The sequence below is a fragment of the Dryobates pubescens genome, chromosome 37 (assembly GCF_014839835.1).
Source record: "Dryobates pubescens isolate bDryPub1 chromosome 37, bDryPub1.pri, whole genome shotgun sequence".
Taxonomy (NCBI): Eukaryota; Metazoa; Chordata; class Aves; order Piciformes; family Picidae; genus Dryobates; species Dryobates pubescens.
In genome coordinates this window covers 6,841,653-6,857,080 of record NC_071648.1, presented here as the reverse complement: position 1 = coordinate 6,857,080, position 15,428 = coordinate 6,841,653, and the positions used below count along the sequence as shown (strand labels likewise).

General features: G+C 47.4%; 1 protein-coding gene across 1 annotated transcript in view; it reads left to right on the top strand.

Annotated features, from left to right (window-relative positions):
* Positions 1-15,428, top strand: part of IFTAP (intraflagellar transport associated protein) — a 64,806-nt gene that overhangs the window by 24,235 nt on the left and 25,143 nt on the right. The window contains exon 2 of the mRNA XM_054177025.1: positions 8,843-8,984. Within this exon, the coding sequence (XP_054033000.1) occupies positions 8,882-8,984 (103 nt within the window). The 5' untranslated portion in view covers positions 8,843-8,881. The remainder of the gene's footprint in view (positions 1-8,842; positions 8,985-15,428) is intronic.

Sequence of the window (15,428 nt, the reverse complement as noted above, 5' to 3'; positions counted from 1 at the left end):
TCTTGGGAATGTGAACATCAATGTGTCTCACTTTCACTGGAATTCTCTCGATTCGATCAGCAATGTCTTGCCACAGTTCAGCTGCCCAGATGGGTTTTCCTTTCCTCTGCCAGCCATTCTTCTTCCAGTTCTTTAGCCAACCCCATAGAGCATTGGCTACCATCCATGAGTCGGTGTAGAGATAAAGCTTTGGCCATCTCTCACGTTCAGCCACGTCGAGAGCTAGCTGGACAGCTTTTACCTCTGCAAACTGACTGGATTCTCCTTCTCCATCCTTCGCCTCTGCAACTCGGCGTGTTGGACTCCACACGGCAGACTTCCACCTTCGCTTGTTCCCGACGAGACAACAGGAACCGTCTGTGAACAAAGCATATTTCTTTTCATCATCAGAAAGGTCATTGTAAGGAGGAGCTTCCTCAGCACGAGTTACTCTCTCCTCTGGAGGTTTAGCACAGTTGGTATCTTCAGGCCAACTCGAGATCACCTCCACCAGACCAGGTCTTTCAAGATTTCCCATTCGAGCTCTCTGTGTTATCAGGGCCATCCACTTAGACCAGGTGGAATCTGTAGCATGATGTGGTGTGGAACCTTTGCCTTTGAACATCCAATTCAAAACTGGCAATCTGGGAACTAAGAGAAGTTGTGACTCAGTTCCAATTACTTCAGAAGCTGCTTTCACTCCTTCATAGGCAGCTAGAATCTCTTTCTCTGTTGGAGTGTAATTAGCCTCTGAACCTCTGTAACCTCGACTCCAGAAACCAAGAGGTCGTCCACGTGTCTCACCTGGAGCTTTTTGCCACAAGCACCAGGTTGGACCATTGTCACCTGCAGCCGTGTACAAAATGTTCTTAATGTCTGGACCATCTCGCACAGGTCCCAGACCCACTGCTTGGACTACTTCTTGCTTTATCTGGTCAAAGGCTGCTTGTTGTTCAGGTCCCCAGTGGAAATTGTTCCTCTTTCGAGTCACATCATACAGAGGTTTCACAATCTGACTGTATCCAGGAATGTGTAGTCTCCAAAATCCCACTATCCCCAAGAAACGTAGAGTTTCTTGCTTGTTCGTGGGATTTGCCATGGTAGAGACTCTATTTACCACATCCACTGGAATGTGTCGGCGTCCATCCTGCCACTGCACTCCCAGAAACTGGATCTCTGTGGTAGGACCTTTCACTTTGTCTCTCTTGATGGCAAAACCTGCATTCAGGAGAATGTCCATGATTTTGTTACCTTTCTCGAAGACTTCCTCAGCAGTTTTACCCCAGACGATGATATCATCGATGAACTGGATGTGTTCTGGAGCACCACCTTCCTCCAGAGCATCATGGATTACTGCATGACAGATGCTGGAGCTGTGGATCCAGCCCATTGGCAGTCTGTTGAAAGTGTACTGGATTCCTCTCCAGGTGAAAGCAAACTGAGGCCTGCATTCCTCTGCTATGGGAATAGAGAAGAAGGCATTAGCAATGTCTATGGTAGCATACCATTTGGCCTCTTTGGATTCCAGCTCATACTGGAGTTCCATCATGTCTGGTACTGCTGCACTCATAGGCGGAGTTACTTCATTCAGGGCTCGGTAGTCCACTGTCAGACGCCAGTCTCCATTCGGCTTTCGCACAGGCCACACTGGACTGTTGAAAGGTGAATGAGTTTTGCTGATGACTTTCTGACTCTCCAACTGACGAATCAGATTCTGAATGGGCAACAAAGAGTCACGGTTGGTTCTGTATTGTCTGTGATGCACAGTCCGAGAAGCAACCGGCAATTTAATGTCCTGAATCTTGTGTTGTCCCACAACTGCAGATTCATCAGAAAGCTCAGGTCTAGCAGACAGCTTCAGTTTTTGTCCATCAATTTCTACAGAAGCTACTCCAAAAGCCCATTTGTAACCTTTAGGGTCCTTGAAACGCCCTTCTCTCAGAAAATCAATTCCCAAAATACAAGGTGCATCAGGTCCGGTCACAACTGTATGCTTTTTCCATTGTTTACCAGTTAAGCTTATATTAACCTCCACTTTACTTAACTCTTGAGATCCACCAGTGACTCCCAGAATAGTTATGGACTCTGATCCCTGATAATTTGATGGCAATATGGTGCACTGAGCCCCTGTGTCAACCAAGGCCCTGTACTTCTGAAAGTGTGAAGTGCCAGGCCACTGGATGTACACATCCCAATAGATTCTGTTATCTGTATTACCCCTCTCCTCCCCCTGGCGGGAGGCAGGGCACCCCTAGTTATGGGGAACATGTCCACAGGTGCAACGAGCACACTGTGCAGTGTTAGAACTGGAGCCACTGTTGGAGCTACTAGAGTTGTCCTGGGGAACTGTAGAAGTAACAGCTACCCTTCTGGTATTGCTACCTCGGGTTCTGCCACTTTGCAGTTCTCTCAGTCTCCTGAAAAGATTAGAAGTTGGTTGACCATCCCACCTGTTCATGTTCTCACCAAACTGATCACGCAGGGTAATCCAAATAGTCCTACGTGACTGCCTTGGTGGTCTGTTTTGGTTTGATCTGTTTTGGAATGACCTCCTTGGAGGATGTCTATTCCTCACAGATGAAACCTGTACCCACCTGGAGGAAGAATTGGAATCATCTCTTTGTGCCAATTGGGAGATGGTGTTTTTAAATTCATCCTTCAGCTCTTTCATGCAATTCTCCAGTTTTCCAGACAGAGTTTCAATGGCTGAAACCAAAGAAACACGTGTCATGCTATCATCCAATTGTCTCAATTGATCAGTGAATTGGCCAACCGTAAGAGGAGCTCCACCATAATTTCTTGCTACAATTCTGCTTGCCAGAATGTTTGCATAATTGGAAGGAGCAAGCTTGATGAGCTTTTTAGTAAGACCATTTCCTACAGGAACATCATCAGGATTCAGAGATTCATGTTCACCGTAGAGTACCTCTCTAACAGCAAATTCTCTCAGACGCTTGATTCCCTCATCTATGGTAGTCCAGGGCTTAGGATTCCATGGAAGATCATCTCGGGAAGGGTATCTCATGAGAACCGCCATTAGAAGGCGTATCCACAGATTAACCTTACCGAGAGCCTTGCCTAGATGTCTATCTATTCCATTATCCTTTGAGAGAGTTCCTAGCTGGGCTGCTGACTTGTCTCCAACCATTAGAGCTGGAGCACCTGTATCATAGCATCTACCAAGCCAAGCGAGAACTGGCTCCTTATCTGCTCTGAGATAGTCTTTTCTCACATTTCTAAGCTCCTCACGTGGTGAAGAGCAGTCGGTTATGTCATCTTGTTCTTGCTCCTCTGCCTCCTGTTCCTCAACTTGTGGTCCCAACAACCTCTCAAGGATCCCTTTAAGCTGAGAAGCACCACCACTAGCTGCTGTCCTACCAAGAGATGCATCTCGATCCTCTGATGATCTCAATAACTCAGCTATATTTTTAAGACAGATTTTCTCTTCCTCCCCAGCAGAAGAACCTTGCTGTGCATCCCCGTCAGCTCCTGAATCAGCTTTAGTCTTACCCTTCCTTGTTGTTAAAACTGCTACTTGCTTTACTGGAGCTGTGTTTGGGTTTCCAGCTGCCTTATTATCAGAAGCTGATAAGCTTTGAGACAGATTAGTTGCTTTGGAGGACGCTTCCGCTCCTGCCATGGAAGAAGGAGGAAATGACTTTGCCTCGTTAATGGTGGCTGCCTGGGACACAGGAGCCGCCATGTTTGGGGCTACTGTAGCCCCTGGCTGCTTGCCAGAATCATCACCATTGCTATTCAGAGCTGCCTTGCCGATTGACTTTTTAGCTTTATCTTTAACTGACACAGATTCTCCATTATCATCCTCACTGGATGTTCCTGAAACAGAGCTAGGGTGGCGTTTTCGTCTCTTTGTCCTCCGTCTAATAACAAAACATGCCTTATAAACTTTTCTCTCCCGGTACAGTGTCACTAGCAAATACACATTACTTATCACCAGCAGCAGGACTACACACATCAAGAAAATCAGCTTTGGATCCCAGCCATCACTTAAAATTACCCTTTCACCGAGCGGAATCTTAAACTCTTTTATCTCAATAGGGAGTGTGCTAGATGTAACATTCCTGCACTTTTTAACATAAAAGAATTCCAGGCACTGATCATACAGAAGCCGAATCTTGTACTTAAACCACAAATATAATTTTTGCATTATATATTTACCTATCTTATCGATAATCATACCCAGGCAATACTTGTAGATCAATACACCAAAGACCGAGAAGAACAGACGCTCAAAAAGCCAAAACACCTTCATGTTTGCTCGTTCGACTTAAGCAAGCAATAAATCAAACTAATTTGTCAGCAAGCCCCGAGTTGGGCAGCCAATAAATGTGGTAGGTTGAGAGAGGGCTTAGCTCTCCCTCCTCCACAGAGTAAGAAAACACAGCTAACTCAGTCGAAGAGCAAAAGCTATATATTTACAAGCATATATGGAAAGCAGGTTATATATAACACAATATATACAGGTATTTACAATATATACACAGAAATACACAGCAAAGACAAATAACACAACAAAAATCCCTCCCTGAGGGAGGGATCCCCTCTTTGGAACCCCCTCTCTCCCCCCCTTACCTCCCTTTTTCCCCAAAAAGGGGTTAGAGAGAGAGAAAGGCAAGTTACTAAGGAAAAGAGTTGTTAGCAAGCTTCAAAAGCCCATGCAGGATTAGTGTTTGCTTATCTGAAGGCCAAGTCCAGCAGTTCGCAGAAGAAGCAGGCAGGGAGAACAGGCTGAAACACCAAACTCCCCCCAACTCCCAAACCGAACTGAACTGAGGAGAAAATTTTCCAACCGCTTCACAATCTAAAGCTGAATTTTTGTTTATCAACCAATGAAATTCGTTTAGAATATCAGAATGTTTTGGTTCTAGTACCAAAAACATTAGCCAGTGTGTTCCAGCAGTGTTTGTTCTTAAAGGCACAGCCTCAAACGACCACACTCATTTATTTATTTATTTATGTAAGAGCTGTTGGTCTTGAGAAAGGAATTTGTTCCCTTGGACTATCCAGGGACTTTTCTATGCCCTGTTTTAAAGTAAGCCTGTTTGAATGAAGCATGTGCGAGATCAAAAGATGCACGCTCCATGAAAGATGTGTTTAAAACCTTTGGGGATGAGTTCTAATCTCCATACATCAGGAGATTCACCTTTAATGCTGTGTTGGTGGCTAAGTGACCTGCTGTACTCAGGTCTTCTTATCTAGGAACCTTCCCTGTCCCAAAGTCTTCTGGGATGAGGTTTTGTTGCTGAGAAAATTAGGCCATGGCCTCAAGTTGTGCCAGAGGAGATTTAGGCTGGGTATGAGGAGGAATTTCTTTGCTGCAAGAGTTGTCAGACATTGGAATAGGATGCCCAGGGAAGTGGCAGAGTTACCATCCATGGAAGTGCTCAAGGAATGAGTGGATGTGGCAATTTAGGACATAGTCTGGTGGCCACTGTGCTGTTGGGTAGAAGGTTGGACTTTATGATCTCGGAGGTCTTTTCCAACCTTTACGATTCTACAGTTCTATGATTGTCCCAGCATCCAGGGCTTGCTTTTTCACAAGGCTGCTCTGCAGGATTTTGCCATTGTAATTTGGCCCCAGCTTTTTCAGGCTGAACTTGGCACTGGCATTTCCCAGCCAGCTGCAGTGGGTTGAAAACCAGGTACTGAAGTGGTGTCGCACCACTGCTCCTCTACAGCTGAACTGGCAGCAGATGTTAAAGTCTGAGGTGAAGTTTCCCGAGCTCCATAGGCAGCACAGGCTGTGCAGCAGGCTGAGAACTGAGTGGCAGCGGTTTGGTAACACCTGGGATGGATGCTTAATCTCAGGCCATTCAGCCGGTGCCTGTAGAATGTGGCCTTCGCTAGGGAGCTGCCGTTCAGCTTAAGGATAGAAGTATCCCCCCACATGCTGCATAGCAATTTGCTAGCTTCCTAAAGCATTTCAGAGTGAGGCAATGTTAAACTTTCCTGAAAGGCCTCCTCTGATCTTTTTATAAGTTTATAACTCGTACGAATCCAGAGGAGGCCACAAGAATGACCCAAGGGCTGGCTCATCTCTGCTGTGAGCACAGGCTGAGAGACCTGTGGGTGTCCAGCCTGGAGAAGAGAAGACTCCATGGGGACCTTAGAACTGCCTTCCAGTACCTGAAGGGATCCTGCAGGAAGGCTGCAGAGGGACTTCTCATGAGAGCGTCTAGAGACAGGCCCAAGGGGGAATGGTTTGGAGCTGAGGCAGAGCAGCATTAGACTGGTGCTGAGGAAGAAGTTCTTCAGTATGAGGGTGGTGAGACTCTGGAACAGGCTGCCCAGAGAGGTTGTGGCTGCCTCCTGCCTGGGGATGTTCAAGGCCTTGAGCAACCAGGAGAGGCATCCCTGCCCATGGCAAGGAGGTTGGTGTAGATGATCTTGAGGTCCTTTCCAACGTAAGCCATTTAATGAAACTCTTGGTGACTTTGTTTTTCTCATTTCTTATTGGGAATAATATTTGTTTGCTTTTCCTCATGGGACAGTTGTGAAGCTTCTTTCATTAGTGTTTATAAAGGACTTGGAGATCCTAGAAGCCAGATGCCAAAGGAACACAAAAGGTTGTTATTACCAGCGGCTTGATTAAAGAAATGCTTTGTTGTTGTCGCCTTTTTCTTTCTTTGCCTTACGATTCACTGCAGCCTTTCAGATAATGAAATTTCCATCTAATAATGACTGTAATAACTGAACAATAATGAGGAAGTTTCCCTCTGAAACCACTGCAATTTGCATTAACCCACTCTGAGAGCTTCCTGAATCTCATATTCTACTTGTTCAGTTAGAGGGAGATCAATGCTTGTTTGGCTTTTGTGGCACATTAGAAAACTGAGGGTTTGCAGTGCAACAAAATGAGAATTTGAAATAGGAGTCATGCTTTATTTTCCTTCTGGGCTCTGAGCAATTCTTGTTCATTTTTATTTCACTTCAAAATCAGGATTGGCAACCTTGCCTGAGAGTAGGCTCTTTGGAAGTTTGGCTGAAGAATTAAACTTTCCTTCCCCAAACCCGTATTCTTAATGGCATTGTAAATCAAAGAGGAGAGACATGGGGACACGTGAAAATCAAGCACTGGGGGTCTAATGCCATTCTTGCACCTTTATCACATTTCTAGATGCAAGCTGATAATTTACAGTTGCTGGATGCTTTGCCACCACGTGAGGCAATGTGCCAGTTACCTGTGTCCACACTCCTGCCTGGGTTGTTCTGCTTCTAGTAGGCTGGTCCTACATGTATTAAAAATTGGGACTACTATTTCCTATGTAGCATACCACAGCTGCTCAAAAGCAGTCACACAGCTCTATTAAGTGAAGGGCAAGGTTAACTTCAGCATCTTCCACCGAGAGCTATTTCAGGGCCATTGCTTCCCTTCAGAGGTTGGTCAAGTGATGAAGATGGGTGGGAAGGCTGTTGCTGTGTGACTGAAGAGCGGAGCTTTGAAGTCCGTACAAGCCTCTGGGGCGGTTCCTTCAGCTCTTAGCATTTGTTCCCTTCTTCAGAGGGGTGCTCACCTCCCTACATGGCTGCCTTGTTCCATCATAGCCTCCCTCTCCTGTGTGCTTATCCACACACAGCAGCATGAGGTGTTCAAGGAGGTGTTCAAGGGGAGATTGGTTGTGGCACTTGGGGCCATGGTCTAGTTGTGAGGTCTGTCAAGACAGGTTGGACTTGATGATCCTTGGGGTCTCTTCCAACCTTGGTTATACTGTGATGCTGTGATACTGTGATGATTTAACAGGCCCTCCAAAATCTGGGTTGAGTAGCTTTGAGGGTGCACCTGCAGGATGATGGGTTCGCCCCACATTTGGAATGTACAGGTGTCCCACTTGTGAACTCCAACAGTAGTATCACTTCCCTGCAAAGAAGCAGGGGTTCTAAAACTGAGCAGCTTGAAACTGAGGGGGAGCAAACACCACAGAGAGAGGCTGGCACTTCTACAGCCCTTATTACCTGGGGACATTTCATCTGTAGATGATTCATAGAATGGCTTGGGTTGGAAAAGACCTTAAAGACCACTTAGTTCCAACCCCTCTGCCATGGGCAGGGACACCTCCCACCAGCCCAGGTTGCTCAAGGCCTCAGCCAGCCTGGCCTTGAACACCTCCAGGGAGGGGACATCCACAGCCTCCCTGGGCAACCTGTGCCAGTGTCTCTCCACCCTCACTGTGAAGGATCTCTTCTTAATCTCCAGTCTGTATCTCCCCTCCTAAAGCTTCAATCTGTTCCCCCTTGTCCTATCCCTACAAGCCCTTGGTAAAAGTCCCTTCCCAGCTTTCTTGTAGGCCCCATTCAGGTACTGGAAGGCTGTTCTAAGGTCTCCCTGGAAGTCTTTTCCTTGCCAGGCTGAACAGCCCCAGCTGTCCCCATAGGGGAGGTTCTCCAGCCCTCTGATCACCTTCATGGCCTTCTCTAGACCTTCTCCAGCAGCTCTGTGTCGTTCTTGTGCTGTGGGCACCAGAACTGGAGGCAGTGCTGCAGGTGGAGTCTCAGGAAAGTAGAGCAGAGGGGCAGAGTCACCTCCCTGATTCTGCTGCTCTCCCTGCTTTGGATGCAGCCCAGGACATCATTCCCTTCTGGGCTGCCAGAGACCATTGCTGGCTCCTGGGGAGCTTTCTGTCAAAGTGACTTTGACCACTTTGCTCATGGGACCTCCCTTTGCACTTAAAATTCCTGTGTCCAAATGGGGAGAAATTTGCAAAGTCCCAGTGACAAGATTACAGCTTCACATGAAGAGCAAAAGAATTTGTTGTTCTGGTGCTCACCTATCTGAATTAGAGACTCTTTCAGTTGATTTGTTTTCTGCCTGCAGATCCACAAGACTCTTTTCTTTCTCTTGCAGAAGCAGACAGCCCCCTACTTGACTGTCAGGGTGTGCAGCATGGGAGAACCACTCCTGAACAACAGCATCCTTGATCAGTTTGTTAGTAGCCACGAGCAGTCATATGAAGAGTTTCTAAGTACATTCACTTACCTTTTGAAAGGTAGGTAGCTTCCCACATCTCCCAGGAGAAGTCACAGCTGGAAGGGAGGCTGAAATGAGAAGCAGGAGCAGTTAGTGTCGTTTTGCTCATCACTTGTTTTGTGACCTCAGGCAAATCCTTGCGATGTTTTCATTTCTCCTGCCATCGGTGGGATCACTAAGGACAGCTTTGCCTCAGAGGGAGGGGGCATCCACAGTCCCCCTGGGCAACCTGTTCCAGTGTCTCTCCACCCTCATTCTCAAGACTTTCTTCCTAATCTCCAGTCTGAATCTGCCCTCCTCAAGCTTCAATCCATTCTTCCTTGTCCTGTCGCTACAAGTCCTGGTAAAAAGTGCCTTCCCAGCTTTCTTGTGACCCCCTGAGGTCAGCCTGTTTCCATAGGGGAGGTTCTCCAGCACCCTGATATCTTGGTGGCCCTTTTTTGACCCAGTCAGGTGCCATAAAAATAAATGTCAGCCCCGTATTACTCACAGTTCTCTTTACCAGAGCTTGCAGCTAAAAATGATGGCCTTGCATTATTGTAGAAGCACTGTATCTTTTCAATCACACCGTGTGGCGTGCTCCATTGATTGGCACTCAGAAGTCTGTCCTGTCCTTGTCCTTCAGGCAGAACTAAGTGTCATTCACAGGCACTGAGCAAAAAACCAGTGGGGGACCTGAAGCTGCCATAGAAGTAATCTTGTGGCAACCTTCTCTCCCTCCTCCCAGTGAAAAATAGTAGAGAAAGGAGACACCTGGGGCTGAGGTAAGAGGATTGAAAATGAGGTTCTGGTCTTTGCATATGATTGATACACTGAGGGTAGCTCCTGCCTTAGAAGCATGCTGCATATCATGATGGGGCTTGCAAAAAGCCTCAGCGTGTCTTTCAGTCACTTTCATTGCCATGACAGCCTTTGCCACTAGAAACTGTATAAAAGGTAGAGCTTTACTGAATCACATGCTTAGAAATGCAGCTTCCTGTGCTGATGGAAACAAAAAAGCTCAGCTTGTTTTCCTCACACCTTCGTTTTCCTATAGAAGTACCCAAAGGTGCTGGTTTGCATTCTGATGACCTGCAGAAATGCCACTGCAGACACTGTGCACTTTGGCAGCAGAGCAGTGCAAGAGACTTGAAAATAGATCATGTTCTTAGTTTCTTAATTTTGCAGAAGAATGACACAGAGCTGTTGGAGGCCACATAGATGACCCAAGGGCTGCAGCACCTCTGCTGTGAGCACAGGCTGAGGGAGCTGGGGGTGTCCAGCCTGGAGAAGAGGAGACTCCAGGGGGACCTTAGAGCTGCCTTCCAGTACCTGAAGGGATCATCCAGGAAGGCTGCAGAGAGACTTTTCATGAGGGTGTCTAGAGACAGGCCAAGGGGGAATGGTTTGAAGCTGAGGCAGAGCAGGGTTAGACTGGAGCTGAGGAAGATTTTCAGTGCGAGGGTGGTGAGACTCTGGAACAGGCTGCCCAGGGAGGTTGTGTCTGCCTCCTGCCTGGGGGTGTTCAAGGTCAGGTTGGATGAGGCCTTGATTCTAGTTGAGAGGTGTCCCTGCCCATGGCAGGGTGTTGGAGTAGACAATCTCTGAGGTCCCTTCCGTCCTGAGCCCTTGGAAGATTCTGTGATGTTTTTAATTAGTCCTCTCCCGCTTCATCAAACAGGATCCTCCGTCAGTGAGGTGCATAGGAAAGTGCTGCCTTGAATAAAATTTGTGTCTACAGTCAGGTTTGGATTCATGTTTCTTCCATGGTTCCTGCTGTTGATGTTGCTGTGTTCCGTTCAGCTCACGCTGCCGGGCAGCACACTGAGGTGTGAGCACTTTGATCGGACCTGTCTGAGCAAAGTGAACCTTGGATATGTTCTTCATCTCCTGTTGTTGTAATCCTTCTGTGCCCGGCAAGGTGTCAAGGGGAGGAAGTTGGAAAGTGGCTGACCACTACGTCTCTGCTTCCAGGTGGTACATGAGGCCTATTCTGTGTTGTGATGAGATGAATTTAATTCCCTGGTGGAAGCTGTGCAGTTCACAGTCCATTGACAGTAGCTGTCTGCTTCCTTTTTCTCATAAACCACATTTAGGAGGAACAACAACTTTTCAACTTCCTATCTGAGTGTCAGTGGAGGCACTTTACAAATGCAACTCCTAAGAGCAGAAAAGCCTAGCAGAAAGCTGCATAAGAAATGACAGTAAATGCACTTTAATTTGAAAAAACGGACCAGGAGGACAACGCTGACCCCCAGAGAAATGTTCGGGTTTTCCTCTATGAGTGGATTTGCCAACAAAAGCAACTAGACAGTTCAATAAAACTAATTAAATTAATCTGTCATCCCTGGGGAACTTAACACAGGACATGAAATAGGGAAACAGAGCTTTTTACTGATGTGTTCTGCTGGATCATTGGAAAGGGTTGGTTGGGAGGGGAGAAAAATTCCATTGCTCATTAATTCAGCAGCTATCTCTGTGTAACCCTCAGTCAATCTAGGGTAAAATCAAATAGCATAGAGAGCCCCTGTGCTGTCTAGGAAAAAAACCCAGCCCAGACAGAGGGATGCAATCAGAAGAGATAATTTTGGAAACAATACCAGCTGATCTGTTTTCAGGATATTTGTGGTCCTCAACCCTCAGTGGTACTTGCTGTGCAAACTGCTTCATCTGCATTGTACAGACAGGGAAAATGAGGCATATAGAAAGGAAAGGACTCGACCTTGTTTGCACAGGGGCTTGCTGGCAGCACCAGATAAAGACAGAGGCACTTGGACTTGTGGAAACTTTAGCAACCCTAGCACACCTGGAGTACTGTGGATCTGGGCTCTGCAGAAGAGAGTCCAACAGAAGCTATGAGGGTGGTTGGTGATCATGAACATCTCTGCTGTGAAGAAAGACTGAGAGCCCTGGGGCTGTGTATTCTGGAGAGGAGAAGGTTGAGAGGCATCTATGAATATCTGAGGGGAGGGTCTCAGGATGAACGTGCCAGGTTCTTTTTAGTGGTGCCCAGTGCCAGGACAAGGAACAAAAGGTACAAGCTGGAACACAGCAGGTTCCACCTCAACAGGAGGTGGAGGGTGCTGGAGCCCTGGAGCAGGCTGCCCAGAGAGCTTTACTCTGGAGACTTTGCTTGATGTATTCTTGTGTGACCTGCCCTGGCAGGAGGGTTGGACTGGATGATCTCTGGAGGTCCCTCCCAGCTCCTAACATTCTGTGATTCTGTTTCCCCGAGAGCAACTCTTTGTTCTTTTCTGTGATGCTTTTATGGCTAAACAATTTCTAAAGATTGTTTCAAGGGGGGGTGGGGGGGAAGTATCTTTTTGTTTTGTGGCATACCTTAGACTCTCTAGAATGTAGAAATGGGAAATATTTACAGAACAGTGGGGGTTGGAAGGGACCTATAGAGATCATTAATCCAACCTCCCTGCTAGAGCAGGGTTACCTAGGGGCACAGGAATGTGTTCAGGCAGGTTTGTAATCTCTCCAGAGAAGGAGACTCCACAACCTCTCTGGACAGCCTGGGCCAGGGCTCTGGCACCCTCACAGCAAAGAATTTTCTCCTCATGTTCAAGTAGAACCTCCTGGGTTCTAGTTTGTGCCTGTTGCTCTTTGTTCTATCCCTGGGCACCACTGAAAAGAGCCCTGCCCCATCCTCTTTCCTCCCCACCCTTTAGATGCTGATCAATATTGAGAAGATCTCAATCCCTCAGTCTTTTCCTGGCTAAGGAGCCCCAGGTCTCTCAACCTCTCCTTATATGAGAGATACTCCAGGTCCCTCAGCATTGCTGTTGGTTGTTTGCTACCAGATTCCATCCTGTAGTGGCATATTGGCTGTGGTTGGACTCTGCAGGACTATAAAAAGCAGGATGAATCTCACTCTGGTTCATCACCTGGCCTTAACAGGCATCAAAAGTATGCTAAATGCAGCTGTTGGCTGAGCTCCACCTCATTGCAGTGAGGTGAGGAAGCCCTCTTTTTCAGGTGTGCAAATGACCCTGAGCAAATCATGGCAGAGATCAGGGTCCTAGAGTGGCTCAACAGAACAATCAGCAACAGACATCAAGTGACTCACTTGCAGTGCAGTGTGGAACTCTGCATGGGATTGTCTGCTCCTTGTGCCAACCATAAAATTACAGACAGATGCCTGATTTCAGCAGAGGAGGGGTTTGCCTTTAAAAAACCTACAGCAAACCTTCTGAAGGTGCCTTCATGTCTTCTTTACCTGAATGAGGCCTTCCAGTAGCTGGAGGGAGCTACAATAAATCTGGAAAGGGACTTTTTACAAGGGCTTGTAGGGATAGGGTAGGGGAGAATGGATTGAAGCTTAAGGAGGTCAGATTTAGACTGAAGATTAGGAAGAAATTCTTGACAGTGAGGGTGAGAAGGCACTGCAACAGGTTGCCCAGGGATGTCCCCTCCCTGGAGGTCAGGGCCAGGCTGGATGAGGCCTTGAGCAACCTGGGCTGGGAGATGTCCTTGCCCATGGCAGGGGGGTTGGAACTGGGTGAACTTTAAGGTCCCTTCCAACCCAACCCATTCCATGATTCTGTGACAATTCTTTACTATAATACCCCAAATCAAGCATTTTTGAAACTCTCAGGTTCCCTGACATCTTATTAATTTGGTGTCAGCTGCTGTAAACTTTTTAAGGTATTCTTTAAGGCAGGAATGCCTTAGAAGAGTGGGGATGCCAGATGCTTTTAATGATGAACAATCCAGTTGTATCCTATCTACCTTCCTGCTGGTGCTGAATTCTTCGGAAATGCAAATACAGAAAAGGTTTTTGAATTGGATTCTGTCCTGGTTTGCATCACCTGCCATTTTGAAGTGCTCCCAATAAATATATTTACTGCAGTTTCTTTCTGCTGACAATGAATTTAAGCAGATTTGTGGTTGCTTTGACTGTGAAAAACCAAACCAAACCAAATGCAAGGGTTTCAAACACGGTGCTTAGATAAGTAATGATCTCAAATACATTCTTTTAGCTAAGATTCAAAGTATGGCCAAGACTCAGAAGGAAGTTTGGAGTCCCTGTACACTGAACTGATATTCTGCCATTAGTTTCTGTCCTAGGGTACAGCAAATTATCTGTGGGACAGCAATGTGCCCTTGTGGCCAAGAAGGCCAATAGTATCCTGGGGTGCATCAAGAAGAGTGTGTCCAGCAGGTCTAGAGAGGTTTTCCTCTCCCTCTACTCTGCCCTGGTGAGGCCTCATCTGGGGTATTGTATGTAGTTCTGGACTCCCCCATTTGGGGAGACCTTATTGCTCTCTACAACTACCTGAAGGGAGGTTGTAGCCAGGTGGGGGTTGGTCTCTTCTCTCAGGCAACCACCAGCACCAGAAGAAGAGGACACAGTCTCAAGCTGCACCAGGGGAAGTTTAGGCTGGAGGTGAGGAGAAAGTTCTTCCCAGAAAGAGAGATTGGCCATTGGGATGTGCTGCCCAGGGAGGTGGTGGAGTCACCATCCCTGGAGGTGTTCAAAAAAGGATTGGATGTGGCACTTGGAGCCATGGTTTAGTAGTCATAAGGTGTTGGGTGACAGGTTGGGCTTGGTGATCTTTGAGGTCTTTTCCAACCTTATTGATTCTATGATTCTAAGAGAGACAGGGAGCTGCTGGAGTGAGTCCAAGAGAGGCTATGAGGATGACTGGGGGGACTTGAACATCTCTGCTATGAAGAGAGGCTGAGAGCCCTGGGGCTATTTAGTCTGGAGAGGAGAAGGCTGAGAGGGATCTGATCAAGAGCTGCGGGGTGAGTCTCAGGATGAAGGTGCCTGGTGCTGCCTGGTGTGCTGCTGGGGCCCAAAGGGGCCCAATACAAACCCAGAACAAGTCCTGGGATGCCCAGGCATGATCTCCCTCTCCCCCTTCCTTCTGCAAGGGTCTGGGGAAATGTGGGGAAAAGACAAAGAACTCAGGCACCAGAAAGTCTGATAAACCAGGGGATGTGCTCTCCCTTTATGGTAAGGGAGCATGTGCACTGGCCATGCTTCTCCTAGGCTAGGCCTGGGTCTGCCTTTTTTGGTCACAGCCGGGCAGAATCCATTGCATTGGTTAACACTGCTGCTTGCTCCACTTGCCCTGTTGGCCAGACTGAACCTCGGGCAAGTGAGAAATACAGGCCAGAGGGGATTTGCCTTGCCTTGCCTTGCCTTACTTGAGGTCCGGGAAAGAAGCCATGCACCTTTCCTTGGAAGCCTGAGAAGCTAAGCTTTGCTTTGCCTTGCAGCTCAGAATCTGTGCTGTGCCTCTGTTTACCCTGAAAGACAGAAGTGCCCTTTGCAGAGAGAGGGGATCCTGCCCCTCTGCTCTGCTCTGCTGAGACCTCACCTGCAGTGCTATGTCTAGCTCTGGAGCCCTCAACGTTTCTTGTGCTGATGGAGCAGGTCCAGAGGAGGTCACAAAGATGATCAGGGGTTGGAGCAGCTCTGCTCTGAGGACAGGCTGAGGGAGCTGGGGGTGTTCAGCCTGGAGAAGAG